A 15049-nucleotide genomic window follows, 5' to 3' on the forward strand; every position below is an offset into this window, starting at 1 on the left:
TGTTCCAGAAACACATATATAGACAAATTCAAAGATGCCAAAGTCTTTTCAAGGTATTGAAAGACTAACCACAGCCATATATTTTCAGCATTTTAGTTTTAATTTGAGATTGAGCATTTGTAATTTTTCCCAAGAAGAATTGACACTGGGAGCATTGGGGCTGCACAGTCTGAATGGAACTGATGAATGTGGACTGAAAGCATCTGCAAAGAGTGCCTGGGGTTTAATGATGAGTGAAGGTTATTGACAAGAACAAATCTTACAGGGACTACTAAATGAAAACAAAATCAACAAGTCACAGCACGGACAGTGTAATTTGGTAGTAAACTCGATAATCACAGCATAGATTTACAATAGGTCTAGCTTCTTTAACCCGGGCATTATGAGATACTATGGACTATCAGCGCAGCAGAATTGAATTCCACCACCACAGTCTGTAACCCATGTCGCAGCATATCCCTCATTCTTCCATCTTCAAGGCAAATCACCAACCCTGGTTCAACATGGAGCTTCGCAAGAACACAAACAAGAAACCAGGTCAAAGTCGTATAGCTGTGCGACATCAAGTTCGGAATGGCAGTGGACAACTGAACAACTAATGGAAGCAGGATCCATGAACGACCCCCATTCCCAATGACAATTGAGTTCAGCATTGCATGCAAAAGGAAAGGCTGAAGGTTTCCCAACCATTTTCAGCCAAAGTGCCAAGTGGATGATCCTTCTTGGCCCCTCTTGAGGTTCCCACCACTGCAATCTTTGGTCAATTCGGTCAGTCCACACAATATCAAAAAGCACACGGAGCACACTGGACATAGCAATGGCAATATCCCAGCTTTAATGCTGAAAGTTCCTGTTCCAGAAGTAGTCATGCCACTGGTAAAGCTGTTCCAGCACAGAAACTCTGGCATCTACAAACAACATGCAAAATTGGCCAGGTATGTCCTATCCACAAAGTTAAGGACAAATCCAATCAAATAAATTACTCGATCACCATATCCTCACAATTAACAAAGTGGTGTAACGAGTAGCCAACAGTGCTTTCAAGCAAAACTTACTCACCAAAAAAACTCTGCAACAAGTCTCATTGCAACTTTGGTTCAAACGTGAACAAAAGAACTGAATTTCAGATGCGAGGTGAGAATGGCTTCCCTTAACATCATGTATCTGACCGAGTGTGGCACTAAGAAGTAAATAGGAATTAAGAGGGAAAACTCTCCACTGCCTGCACGCTAAGAAATGAAATGAAATGAAAATGGAAATCGCTTGTCACAAGTAGGCTTCAAATGAAGTTACTGTGAAAAGCCCCTAGTCGCCACATTCCGGCGCCTGTTCGGGGAGGCTGGTACGGGAATTGAACCGTGCTGCTGGCCTGCTTTGGTCTGCTTTTAAAAGCCAGCAATTTAGCCCACTGTGCTAAACAAGCTAGCACAAAGGAATATGGATGTGGCCCACGTGTGGGTGTTGGGAGGGTCGCAGAGCAATCGATCGCAGCTTTCCTGTGCTGGTCCCGATCACAGGAGAAGCATCCAATGGCCTCTACCAGTATTTTTATAGAGAATAGCGGCCGCCTTTTAAATGAAAAGGAAATGAGGCTATGTGCAGTTTTCCGGCCAGAAGTGGCAGCAGTGAGCAGGTCACTCACCCTGCACACACACTTGACGTCATACATTGCGTATGTAGGTGCTTTTGGCGCCAAATCACGGCGGAGAACTGTTTCCATTTTCCAGTTGCTTGCAAGCAAGGCAAGAGGGCTGTGAAGATGAATCGTTTTCGTACAAGAGATGGTCAGAGGCACAATAGGCAGTGTACCTACTGGACAGGATCTCACAATTGAATCTGCTGCAGAGAGCTTCTCAGGAGCGTCCAGAACAGGACAGAACAGTGCCAGCGATAACTCTGTACACAGCTCCAGGGCCTCTGGTTAACAGCTGACAAGGAAGAAACTTAACTCTGGAACAAAGCAGTATAAAGATGATTTCTTACGGTTTAGTTTTGTCAACTGTGCTAGTGCAAATAAGGATACAACTGGGGTCACTGTTTTAAAAATAAGAGGTCGCTCGTTTAAAACAGATTAGGATAAATCTTCCTCTGAGGGTTGCGAGTTTTTGGAGCTCTATTCCTCAAAAGACAGTGGAAGCAGAGTCTTTTTAATATTTTAAGTCAGTGCTAGATAAATTCAAGATTAACAAGGGAATGAAAGATTATCGGGGGTAGAAAGGAGTGTGCGGTTGAGGTTATAACTAGATGAGCTGATATTATTAAATGGCGGAGCTTGCTCAAAGGGCCAAGTGGCCCACAAGTGCTCCTAATTCATATGTTCGTATAAGGTCAAAAAAAAAATCATTTATTAATGCACGGTGTTCAGTTCCATGCGTGATTTAGCGCCATTTGTGATTCCTCAGATAATGAAGCAGTTTGTGCCCACATGCAAAAAGCCCCAGATAAGATCAAGGAGTGGGTTGATAACCTACGAAGCAGGTCTACGCCATTCAGCCCCTCAAGCCTGCCCCACTATTTAATAAGATCTGTTAGTAACCTCAAGTCTGCATCCCGCCTATCCTCGATAACCTTTCAACATTTGCTTAACAAGAATTTATCGAAGACTTTGCTTCTACCAGCTTTTCAGGAAGAGTGTTCCAAAGATCCTCAGAGAAAGAATTTCACCTCATCTCGGTTTTAAATGGGCGACCTCTCATTTTAGGGCAGCACAGTGGTTATCACAGTTGCTTCACAGCTCCAGGGTCCCAGGTTCATTTCCCGGCTTGGGTCACTGTCTGTGCGGAGTCTGCACATTCGTGTCTGCGTGGGTTTCCTCCGGGTGCTCCGGTTTACTCCCACAGTCCAAAGATGTGTAGGTTAGGTGGATTGGCCATGCTAAATTGCGCTTAGTGTCCAAAAAGGTTAGGTGGGGTTACAGGGATGGGGTGGAGGCGTGGGCTTAAATAGGGTGCTCTTTCCAACGGCTGGTGCAGACTCGATGACCTCCTTCTGCACTGTAAATTCTATGATAAACAGTGACCCCAAGTTCTCGATTCTCCCACAGGAGGAAACATTCTCGTCACTTTCACCCTGTCAAGACCTCTTACTCGCCTAAATTCCAGCAGGAATGAGTCTAGCCTCTCCAATCTTTCCACACAAAACAAGTCCATTCCAGGTATTAATCTGGCAAACCTTTTCTGAACTGCTTCCAACACATTTACATCCTTCCTTCAATAAGGTGAGCAATATTGTATACAGTGTGCCGATGTGGTTTCACCAGTGACCTGCACAACTGAAGCATAATGTGCTTACTTTTGTACTCAATTCCCCTCGTAATGATAACATTCTACTGGCTTTCCCAATTACTTGCAATTCCTGCACACTAGCCTTTTATGATTCATGTGCTAGGACACCCAGATCCCTCTGCATCTCGGAGCTCTGCAATCTCCCACCATTTAGATCATCTGCTTATTTTTGACTCTTCCTGACAATTCCACATTTTCCCATAATGTACTCCATTTGCAGATCTTTGCCCACTCACTTAACCTACCTGTATATTTTTGTAGCCTCCTTATGTGTCCACTTCACAACTTACTTTCCTACCTGTTTGTCATTCGCAAATTTGGCAACCATCCGTTCATCCAAGTCATTTCTATAAATTGCAATATTCTAATCTAGTTTCTTTCCACTTGCCTATTTTTTTTTTTTTTAAAAGTCCTTCCAAAGCTCAGCAGATGTTCTTTGAAATCCTGTCCCTTAATGTTTAGCTACATTCTGTATGCCTCTCTCTTTAGGTTCAATCTTTTTCTTTAGTTATCCACGGCAATCATGACTTATTTGTTGATGTTGATTTAAACCTAGAGCAGGTTGTGATATGAGTAGTGAAGAGGAAAATGCGCCTTCTGGCTCAGGTCTCAAGCACAAGGTATGTTGACTTGCACCACACAAGTGTCAAGCAACTGAGTGTAACCACCTCTTCCCATTGTCAATATCCTGAGAGATTACCATTGTTCAGAAGCCCAACTAGACAAGCGACAGAAATGCCATGGCTACTACGCAGGTTAGAGGCCAGAAATTCTACAACAAGTGGATCACCGCAGGACACTGCAAATCCTCTTTTCACCACCATGCCACAAATCAGCAGTGGATCAGAATACTCTCCACTTGCCGGGACTGGAGCAACTGCAACATTGTTCAAGAAGCTCAATGCAATCCAAAACTGCCCCTTAGTGTCCAACGGTTAGGTGGGGTTACGGAGATAGGTCGGGGAAGTGGGCCACGGTATGGTGCTCTTTCAGAGGGCCGGCATAGACCCGATAGGCCAAATGGTCTCCTTCTGCACCGTAGAGATTATATGGGATTCTATGAGAGCGAAACATGCCACTTGATCAGCAACAAATTCCACCACTTTATACATCCATTTCATCCACCATCAACACACATTGGCTGCAGTGTGCAAATAATGGGCAATTTTTAAAGCAGACATCATGGAGATCATGAGACATATATTCCACAAAAACATAGGGGAATTTTAACTCTCCCAACTTTGCAGGAACAGTTCTCAAATGCGCTGGCTCCACTTTCCCTATCTGCATTTCTGACTTTAACACTATTTGTTTTCATGGTAGATGAATGTCTCCTGGGCTCAGGTAGGCTCTCACACAATGCTAATCAAAGACCCATGACGTCAACCAGACTGCCATGCCATCTTAACAAGGATCTCAACAGTAAAGTTGCAGTAGCTTTCACACTCAAGAAGCAGGTCCCCAAGCAAGTTTTTAAAAAATCCTTTGTGAAGCAATAAGTAGGTAGGTCACCTGTGAATTTTGTTCCAACCAAACCCGTTCTGGAAACCCTCGTGAAACCCTGCTCACCACATATGGCCTTCTGATGGTGGCTGCTTCATACCTTTTTTCTCATCTCTTCTTCTAGGAAGTGAACTTGCAATATTTGAGCGAGGCCAGAGTCAAAATACCTTATGCTTGAAAGCGAAGCCAACAAAGTGCATTTGCCACTCCCCACCAATGTCACACAAAACCCACTCTGGGTTAAAATCAACATCAACAGCAAACCAACCATAATTGTGATGCCATAGACAAATAAGGATTTGAGGGTAAAAAACTGAACCTAAAGAGGGAGACATACATTAAGTGTGTAAACAAGAAAGGACAGGGTGACAAAGATAATCTGTTAAATTTGAACAGAGTTTAAAAAAAGACAACTAACAAAGAAAATGTCAGAAAATGGTTAGTAAAGAAATAAAGCATTTTATGCCTTCATAAATAACAAATTTCAGATAGGAATAGAATTATTAAGTGAATGAACAATATAAACTCTCAATATCCATGTACAAAAACTTAATGGATTAAAGAATAGCGGTAGAAGACTGACGTTACAAATCTAGTTCCCAGCTTCAAAATGGAAAAAAAATAAATCTAAGGAACTTCTGAAACAATGGGAGAGAAGATGGTTTTTTAAAAAAAATTAACGAGTGGATCGAGAATACTGTGCCTTAAAGTGTGTTGGAGACAGCTTTCAAAAGGGAATTGGATAAGTGACTAATGACGAAAGAAACTGCTGGGCTACAGGGTAAGGATAAGGAAGCGGTACTGGTGGAGTTGCACACAGAGAGCTGACACAGCCATGAGGATGAATGGCCTCCTTCTGTGCTGTAACCATTCTATGCTTTCTGGATGAACCGAATATAAAAGCTGGGAGTGGGAGGTAATGTTAAATTTATATGGAACGTTAGTTTGTCCACATTTGGGATACTGTGTGCAATTCTGGCCTCCAGACCACAATAATAATGAACTGGAAATGTGGAGAGAGTATTAATAAGCATGTTGCCAGATCGAGAAGTTGCAAATATCAAGACAGAGTAGAGATGTCTGGAATTTCTTTTGTCTAAAAAAGACAAGCTAATAAAAAATGTATTTGAAATCATGAAGGGGTTTGATTCAGATATTGATATACAGAAATCACTGACAGATGGTGCACAGGTTAAAACAAATCAAAAAGATGAATGAAATGTTGGACTTTATTGCAAAAGGGGTGTAACACACAAGACAAGTTCACCAGAATGATTTAAGGACCGAAAGGGTTAAAGGTTATGAGGACACGTTGCACTGCAGCAACTCACCAAGTCTCCTTCAATAGCACCTTTCAATTCCATGACCTTCACCACTTAGAATGGCAAAAGCAGCAGAACCATGGGAACATCACCACCTGCAGGTTCCCCTCCAAGTCGCACACCATACTGGCCTGGTACTTTATTCCTGTTCCCTCATGAGCACTGGATCAAAGTTCTGAAATATCCTTTTGAAAATCACTGTGGGTGTACCTATACCACATAGACTGCAGTGGCTCAAGGTGGCACTCAACTACGACCCAAGGAAATTAGGGACAGGCAATAAACATTGATCTGACCAGTTATGCTCACACCCCAAGAACAAAATGTTACATAAACTTGAGTTGCATTTCTTCGAGTTTAGACGGTCACGGGGTGATTTATTGGAGGTGTTCCAAATGATAGAAATTATTGATATAGAGAGACAATTCCCAAAGGTGGTGACTTCAGATCAAGAGTGAATAAACTTAGCAATAGAAGTGGGAAATTTAGGAATGACATCTGGTAGGACTTTTTCCTTACAACTTGTAGCAGAAATCTGGAATACTCTCCCCAAATGGCTCTTTATGCTGGGTCAATTGCAATTTCAAGACCGAGATCAGTGAGGTTTTTATTGGCTATGGGTACCACGGGATGTGGAGCAACATTGGATTCGAAGGGCAGTTCAGCCATAATCTAATTATTTGGCTGAAAAGACTCAAGGAATGAATGGTCTGTTCACCCTGTTATCACTTGTGGATGAATCTCGAATAAGGGGTCATAAATGTAAGTCAGTTGCTAACAGATCACACCAAGGGTGCAGGAGTTTCTGGATACATACACCAGTGAAAATATGTGATGCGCAATCACATGGATGTGGTTGAAGCAAATGGCAATGCCATATGCATCAGGCATTTTCTTAAATGTAAGGGGAAAGGGAAGTAGAAAGATGTGTGAGCAGGATGGAAAGCTATAGAGTATGAGGAGACTTGTGTGGAGTATACATGTCAGTATTGACCTGTTGGGACCAAATGGCCTATTTCCATGCTGTCGATTTTGTGCAGTTAATGTCGCATTCTCTTGTCACTGGGTTCCACCACTCCTTCAGAATTATTAAGCAATCGTATGTGAAGATTTGTGTCTAGGATGCCCTTTTGAAGTTTACCATCATCAAAAATTGCAGGCATAGATGCGGAATCCTGCACTCACACAGCACACGTGTGCATCAAGTGTGCAACAATTTGCAACCTTTAACAAATTATTTAATTAAAGTAATGCATCATGTTCATGGTTGCATCTAGCTGTGGCAACTGATTTACAGAAAAGAAAACTAATTTAACTGCAGCTTTAAAAAAAATGCTTAGAATAAGTCAATGTTAGTTTCTGTTCATATTCATTTTAGAAACTTATAATAAATTTGTTAAATCTACACTTACCAACCAGCATTTCATATAGGAAAACTCCCACGGACCACCAGTCACACTCCCGGCCATAATAACCATCCCCTCCCTGCGATTTTAGTACCTCAGGAGAGATGTAATCGGGAGTTCCAACTGCTGTGTCACATCGAACCATTCCAGTCTGTGCATTTACAAGATGGTAATAAGAAAAAGAAAATGTTTTATAAAATAAAATGATAGTCCAATATCAATATCATGTACTGAAGCAAGTTTATAAAATGCATTGCCACCGTTACAATGTAGTCGATGGGATCCAAATATTTCGCTTTTTACAAAAGATTTACATTTTAACAAACATTCCCCAATTTAGTGCAAAATGTAGTTTGAAAGAATTGGATGCCACTATATGGCTAATAATAGATAATTTTACAATAAACTTGCCAATTATTCAAATCATGAACAAGCTCTGACCAAATTTGTGTCACGTGGTGTATCCACCTGCACTTGAAATCATGTTTTCCTCCATCGAAACCTGTCATTGTCTCAGAAATCTACATACAATTGCCAAATGGCATTGTCTTTTGTTTTGCAGACAAAAGAGGGCGCCAAAAGATCTGATTACATTTGTTTTACATTCAAAGATGGGAATGAAAGCATGTAGCAATAAATCAGAACTTAAAAGTTAGAACTAGGTCTTCAGGTTTCCACAAAGCCACTAAACATTCATGCAGAATTAAACAATATGCAATACAGTTCTTGCTTTGATTTTGAAAGTCAAGCGTATCAGGATTTAATTTCATAATACAATACCCCTCAAAGTCAAGACAAACAATTACACAATAAAAGTACTAGAAAATAATTCATTTGTTTCTCCTTAATGTCTGCCGTTACATGGAAATTTCAGTTACACTGCCAATGAAGAGATTTACATGAAAACATAACAGATCATGCACAATGTAAAATGGCACCATTTATAACAACCAAAAGTCAAGTAAAAGCTGATTATAGACAGAATCTAGCAAAATTAAAATAGAAATTTCAGGTAAGTGTAAGTTAGCAAATGAAAATTAAGAAAAGTAATTAAGTTACATTTTAATTTCAAGCAAAAGATGAATGAGTATAAATTGTTTACAAACCAACTGCAAGATACAGAAATATTGTTTTTACATACAACTATCAATGTATGAACATATTAGAAAACCATGCTGATTAGTAAATCACAAAATAGCAAAAATAGAACAAGTACAACCAACAGAAATGTCAGTGCACAATGGCAAAATGTTTAAAGCATGTTGGTTAGTTTCTGGAAACACTCACTTTCCATGTTAAAATAATCTTTTTCTATATCTTGTCATTGCACATTAACTTACCGAATCCATTTTCATACAAGTACCAAAATCTGCCAACTTTAAATGTCCAAATTTGTCTAATAGCATATTATCAGGCTTAACGTCTCTGTGTATAAAACCCATTGAGTGAATGCCATCCAAGGCAAGTACAACTTCAGCAGTGTAGAACTTGGCCCATCTTTCAGGCACATCATAATTGCTCATGAGATTTACAAGGTCACCACCAGGCATATACTCCATGACCATATAGAGATATCGGTCATCTTGAAAGGCATAAAATAGCTACAAGAAAAATAGCAAAAGTTAACAATGTTCTATTTAATAATAGGAAATTATTTATGAACATCCTGTTCAACATCAGCACTATAAAACAAAACTGTATGACCTATTTTTAACATTTGACCCAAAACATTCCATCATACATATCCACCCACTGTCCTCACGCAGAAACTAAATATCATTTTTCAAATATATATTAAATACCCTTTAGATTTCTATTTAGAAACTTCAAAATTAGCTCCCTGATGCCTGTAAGTAGATATGTAGCAGTATGGTGCTTTAATAACAGGGACCAGGAAAGTGTTGTAATGCTGCATTGATTTACCGTGCTATCAACAAGCCCTGCCAAAAGATCAACTGTGGTGGACAAACACTGGGTTCGACTCTGTTCTAATGTTCCCCATGGTTGGACAGATACTCATTAGAGTCTAGACTTAACATAGAGAATAGTTACTTGGGTAGGGTGCTTTATTACTGCCAGCACATTGAAGTTATGGTCTTGCTATGGTGAAAAGTAAAATACTTTCTCTGGTTGGGCAACACAAGCAAGTCATCAATTTTAAACAGATACTTAGGAGAGTGAGAAGAGATTAGGAGAACTGGAATGTTTTATTGCAGAGATTGGATGGGAGGATAGGGCTAAATGCAAAACTTGTGGCAGTGCAATGACTCACGCGGTCGGGTAAAGAGCCAGTACAGACCAAATAGCTTCCATGGCTTTCTATGACAGAAGTTGCAGCAATCAGAAGAGCATGGAATAGGATAACAGTAATTTTTTTAAATTATTTTCATGGGATTTGAGTGTCTCTGGTGCTGCCAGCATTTGTTGCCCATCCCTAATTATCTTAAGAGGTGGTGAAACACCTTCTTCAATCTTTGAAGTCCATGTCGGTTTAGCCACATGGACTTCAAAGGTGCTGTCAGGGAGAGATTTCAAGGATTTTGACCCAGCAACAGTTAAAGAATGGCAAAATGGTTCCAAGTCAGCAAGGTCTGTGGGGCTTGGTGGGGAACTTGCAGGTTGTGGTGTTCGCATGCAGATGTACATATTGCTGCCAGTATGCGATAGTGGTGGAGGGAGTGTATGTTTAAGGTGGTGGATAGGTGCTGGTTGCTTCTGAATGGTGCCACGCTTTGTTACTGTTGTAGGAGTTGCACTCATTCAGGCAAGTGAAGATTACTTCATCACACTGTTAAATTGTGTGTTGGAGAGTGTGGACAGGCTGGGGAGCCAGGAGCTGAGTTCCACAGAATATGCCACAGAATTCCAAGCTTCTGACCTGCTCTTGTAGCTAGTGTTTTTGCGGCTGGTCCAGTTAAATTTCAGGCCAATCGCCATTCCAGGCTATTGATCGTGAGGAATTATGCATTGATAATGCTGTTTTATGTCCCTGTCCGAGATGGTCATTGTCTGGTACTTGGGTAGAAAGTAATATTCATGCCACCTGTTCAAGTCTTGTTCATGCACGTACAGACTGCATCATTATCTGAACAGTTACGAATGGGACTGAATATTGTGCATTCACCAGAAAACATCCTCACTCCTGACTTTATGATGTACGGAAAATTATTGAAGATGCAGCTGAAGATGGTTGGGCCACGATGCCCCAAGAAACTCTTGAAGAACTGTTCTGGTGTGCGATGACTGACATCTACCTCCACTTAGTCACTCTTTCCCATCCCAGAACACAGTGTACCATTTAGATATACTGGAGCAACTCACCAAGTCTCCTTCAACAGCACTTCCAAACACTCGAATTGCTAAATCACACAATATCTTGACTTGGGGTTGGACTGTATATGTTGTCGGTGACTATGTATGGGTGGATGGTGGAGTCCTAAATCCTTTTCTTTGATGTTTGCATTTAAAATGTTGAGGGTTGTTTGGGGGTTGGAGGGCGGGAGGAATTGTTGGCCAGGGGATTGACATTGTATTTGTTATTGTTGATTGTTTGGTGGTGGGTGAAAATGTGAAAAAGGAGAATAAAAAAATATATATGTTTTAAAATATCCTGACTTGGAACCCTATCACTGTTTCTTCAATGTTGCAGGGTCAAAAACCTGGTACTCACTGACAGCACTGTGGGTGTACCTCCATCACAAGGACTACAATTGTTCAAGATGGCAGCTCACTACCACCTTCTCAAGGGCAATTTGAGATGGACAATAAATGTTGGTCTTGCCAACTACACTCACGTCTCATGAAGAAATGAAAAAAATGTAGTCCATACCACCTAAACCAGCCAACGTTTGAATCAGGCAACCTGCAGAAATAATTTTCTATTGCCGTTATTTCAACAACAAAGTGTCCATGCCAGTCTTGTTCAGCGAGTAGTCAAACCCCATCACCACGTAATTACTTTGTACACTTAATCCTCTCCAAGTGAAACGAGTTATTAAAGCACTCACGCTAGCCCTGAATAGGAGAGTGCACAAAGGACAATGGATTGTTGTTGCATTTAACAGCTTGGAAAATAATGTTGCGTGTTAATGAAATTCATGTAAATTGAACCGTGTGTGTAGAGGGCAAATCACAACAGCACACTTGTGAGGACTTTACAATCGAATACCGGATGAAAGCCTTGCTTTGGAAAATACATGAAGCCATAGAGTACACAATAGTTTGATTTCTTCTGTATTTCATACCCCACAGATCATTCAGCTGAATGCTAGTAACTGCTCGTAAAAAAAGGAAACGCAAAATGCTGTTGCATTATGTATAACTTCAATAACTTTAACTGTAATTTTTTTAAAAATAAATTTAGAGTACCCAATTATTTTTTTCTCTAATTAAGGGGCAATTTAGCGTGGCCAATCCACCTAACCTGCACATCTTTGGGTTGTGGGGGTGAAACCCACGCAGACATGGGGAAAATGTGCAAACTGCACATGGACAGTGACCCAGGATTTGAACCCGGGGCCTCAGCGCCGCAGTCCAGTGCTAACCACTGTGCCAAATGTCGCCCTTTAACTGTAATATTAAACAATGCCCTGTCAGTTACCGACGTTTTTCAGAGCTGTGCGTAGCATAAATTGAAATACTAAGTACACTTTGAAGTTACAAATAAAGAACCTTCTTTGTAACAAGTGGCATGGAGTACAGTGAGACAAGGAATTGTAAAAATGTAAGTACTTAATATTATTGATCTTTAAATAATATAAGCAGCCGCCATGCCAGCTCTTTTCAGGAGCAGTATTGCCCATTACACAAGCGATAAACCACATGTTGATTACTGGTAACCCAGATGCAGATAATTGCATTTGATGATTAAAATGGTGGCAAGTTTCCCTCTATTGTGCGAGTGTTTGCAAGGTGTCTTGTATTAAATGAGTGTGGCTTTAAGGACATGACTGTAGCCACACCAATGGACAACACAACGATTGGGCGAGAGCGAGCGAGAAAGAGGGCGGGCGAGGACGAGCGAGAACGAGGGCGGGCGAGAGCGAGCGAGAACGAGGGCGAGAACGAGGGCGGGCGAGAACGAGGGCGGGCGAGAACGAGGGCGGGCGAGAACGAGGGCGGGCGAGAACGAGGGCGGGCGAGAACGAGGGCGGGCGAGAACGAGGGCGGGCGAGAACGAGGGCGGGCGAGAACGAGGGCGGGCGAGAACGAGGGCGGGCGAGAACGAGGGCGGGCGAGAACGAGGGCGGGCGAGAACGAGGGCGGGCGAGAACGAGGGCGGGCGAGAACGAGGGCGGGCGAGAACGAGGGCGGGCGAGAACGAGGGCGGGCGAGAACGAGGGCGGGCGAGAACGAGGGCGGGCGAGAACGAGGGCGGGCGAGAGCGAGCGAGAACGAGGGCGGGCGAGAGCGAGCGAGAACGAGGGCGGGCGAGAGCGAGCGAGAACGAGGGCGGGCGAGAGCAAGCGAGAACGAGGGCGGGCGAGAGCGAGCGGGAACGAGGGCGGGCGAGAGCGAGCGGGAACGAGGGCGGGCGAGAGCGAGCGGGAACGAGGGCGGGCGAGAGCGAGGGAGAACGAGGGCAGGCGAGAACGAGGGCGGGCGAGAGCGAGCGAGAACGAGGGCGGGCGAGAGCGAGCGAGAACGAGGGCGGGCGAGAGCGAGCGAGAACGAGGGCGGGCGAGAGCGGGCGAGAGCGAGCGAGAACGAGGGCGGGCGAGAGCGAGCGAGAACGAGGGCGGGCGAGAGCGAGCGAGAACGAGGGCGGGCGAGAGCGAGCGAGAACGAGGGCGGGCGAGAGCGAGCGAGAACGAGGGCGGGCGAGAGCGAGCGAGAACGAGGGCGGGCGAGAGCGAGCGAGAGGGAGGGCGAGAGCGAGAGCGAGCGAGAACGAGGGCGGGCGAGAGCGAGCGAGAACGAGGGCGGGCGAGAACGAGGGCGGGCGAGAGCGAGCGAGAACGAGGGCGGGCGAGAGCGAGGGCGGGCGAGAACGAGGGCGGGCGAGAGCGAGGGCGGGCGAGAACGAGGGCGGGCGAGAACGAGGGCGGGCGAGAACGAGGGCGGGCGAGAACGAGGGCGGGCGAGAACGAGGGCGGGCGAGAACGAGGGCGGGCGAGAACGAGGGCGGGCGAGAACGAGGGCGGGCGAGAACGAGGGCGGGCGAGAACGAGGGCGGGCGAGAACGAGGGCGGGCGAGAACGAGGGCGGGCGAGAACGAGGGCGGGCGAGAACGAGGGCGGGCGAGAACGAGGGCGGGCGAGAACGAGGGCGGGCGAGAACGAGGGCGGGCGAGAACGAGGGCGGGCGAGAACGAGGGCGGGCGAGAACGAGGGCGGGCGAGAACGAGGGCGGGCGAGAACGAGGGCGGGCGAGAACGAGGGCGGGCGAGAACGAGGGCGGGCGAGAGCGAGCGAGAACGAGGGCGGGCGAGAGCGAGCGAGAACGAGGGCGGGCGAGAGCAAGCGAGAACGAGGGCGGGCGAGAGCGAGCGGGAACGAGGGCGGGCGAGAGCGAGCGGGAACGAGGGCGGGCGAGAGCGAGCGGGAACGAGGGCGGGCGAGAGCGAGCGGGAACGAGGGCGGGCGAGAGCGAGGGAGAACGAGGGCAGGCGAGAACGAGGGCGGGCGAGAGCGAGCGAGAACGAGGGCGGGCGAGAGCGAGCGAGAACGAGGGCGGGCGAGAGCGAGCGAGAACGAGGGCGGGCGAGAGCGAGCGAGAACGAGGGCGGGCGAGAGCGAGCGAGAACGAGGGCGGGCGAGAGCGAGCGAGAACGAGGGCGGGCGAGAGCGAGCGAGAACGAGGGCGGGCGAGAGCGAGGGAGGGCGAGAGCGAGAGCGAGCGAGAACGAGGGCGGGCGAGAGCGAGCGAGAACGAGGGCGGGCGAGAACGAGGGCGGGCGAGAGCGAGCGAGAACGTGGGCGGGCGAGAGCGAGGGCAGGCGAGAGCGAGCGAGAACGAGGGCGGGCGAGAGCGAGCGAGAACGAGGGCGGGCGAGAGCGAGCGAGACAAGGGTGGGCGAGAGCGAGCGAGACAAGGGTGGGCGAGAGCGAGCGAGAACAAGGGTAGACGAGAGCGAGAGAGAACAAAGGTGGGCGAGAGCGAGAGAGAACAAGGGTGGGCGCGAGCAAGGGTGGGCGCGAGCGAGCGAGAACGAGGATGAACGAGAGAGAGCGAGAACGAGGGTGGGCGAGAGCGAGCGAGAACGAGGGCGGGCGAGAGCGAGCGAGAACGAGGGCGGGCGAGAGCGAGCGAGAACGAGGGCGGGCGAGAGCGAGCGAGAGGGAGGGCGAGAGCGAGAGCGAGCGAGAACGAGGGCGGGCGAGAGCGAGCGAGAACGAGGGCGGGCGAGAACGAGGGCGGGCGAGAGCGAGCGAGAACGAGGGCGGGCGAGAGCGAGGGCGGGCGAGAACGAGGGCGGGCGAGAACGAGGGCGGGCGAGAACGAGGGCGGGCGAGAACGAGGGCGGGCGAGAACGAGGGCGGGCGAGAACGAGGGCGGGCGAGAACGAGGGCGGGCGAGAACGAGGGCGGGCGAG

General features: G+C 46.2%; 1 protein-coding gene across 1 annotated transcript in view; it reads right to left on the reverse strand.

The window, feature by feature from the left end:
- The window catches only part of LOC140410553 (rho-associated protein kinase 2-like), a 374766-nt gene that overhangs the window by 204326 nt on the left and 155391 nt on the right, over positions 1–15049 (reverse strand). Inside the window, exons 5-6 of the mRNA XM_072498789.1 lie at positions 8856–9116; positions 7522–7666 (exon numbers count right to left, since the gene is read on the reverse strand). Coding sequence (XP_072354890.1) covers positions 7522–7666; positions 8856–9116 — 406 coding nt within the window. The remainder of the gene's footprint in view (positions 1–7521; positions 7667–8855; positions 9117–15049) is intronic.

The sequence above is a fragment of the Scyliorhinus torazame genome, chromosome 4, assembly GCF_047496885.1.
Source record: "Scyliorhinus torazame isolate Kashiwa2021f chromosome 4, sScyTor2.1, whole genome shotgun sequence".
Lineage (NCBI taxonomy): Eukaryota > Metazoa > Chordata > Chondrichthyes > Carcharhiniformes > Scyliorhinidae > Scyliorhinus > Scyliorhinus torazame.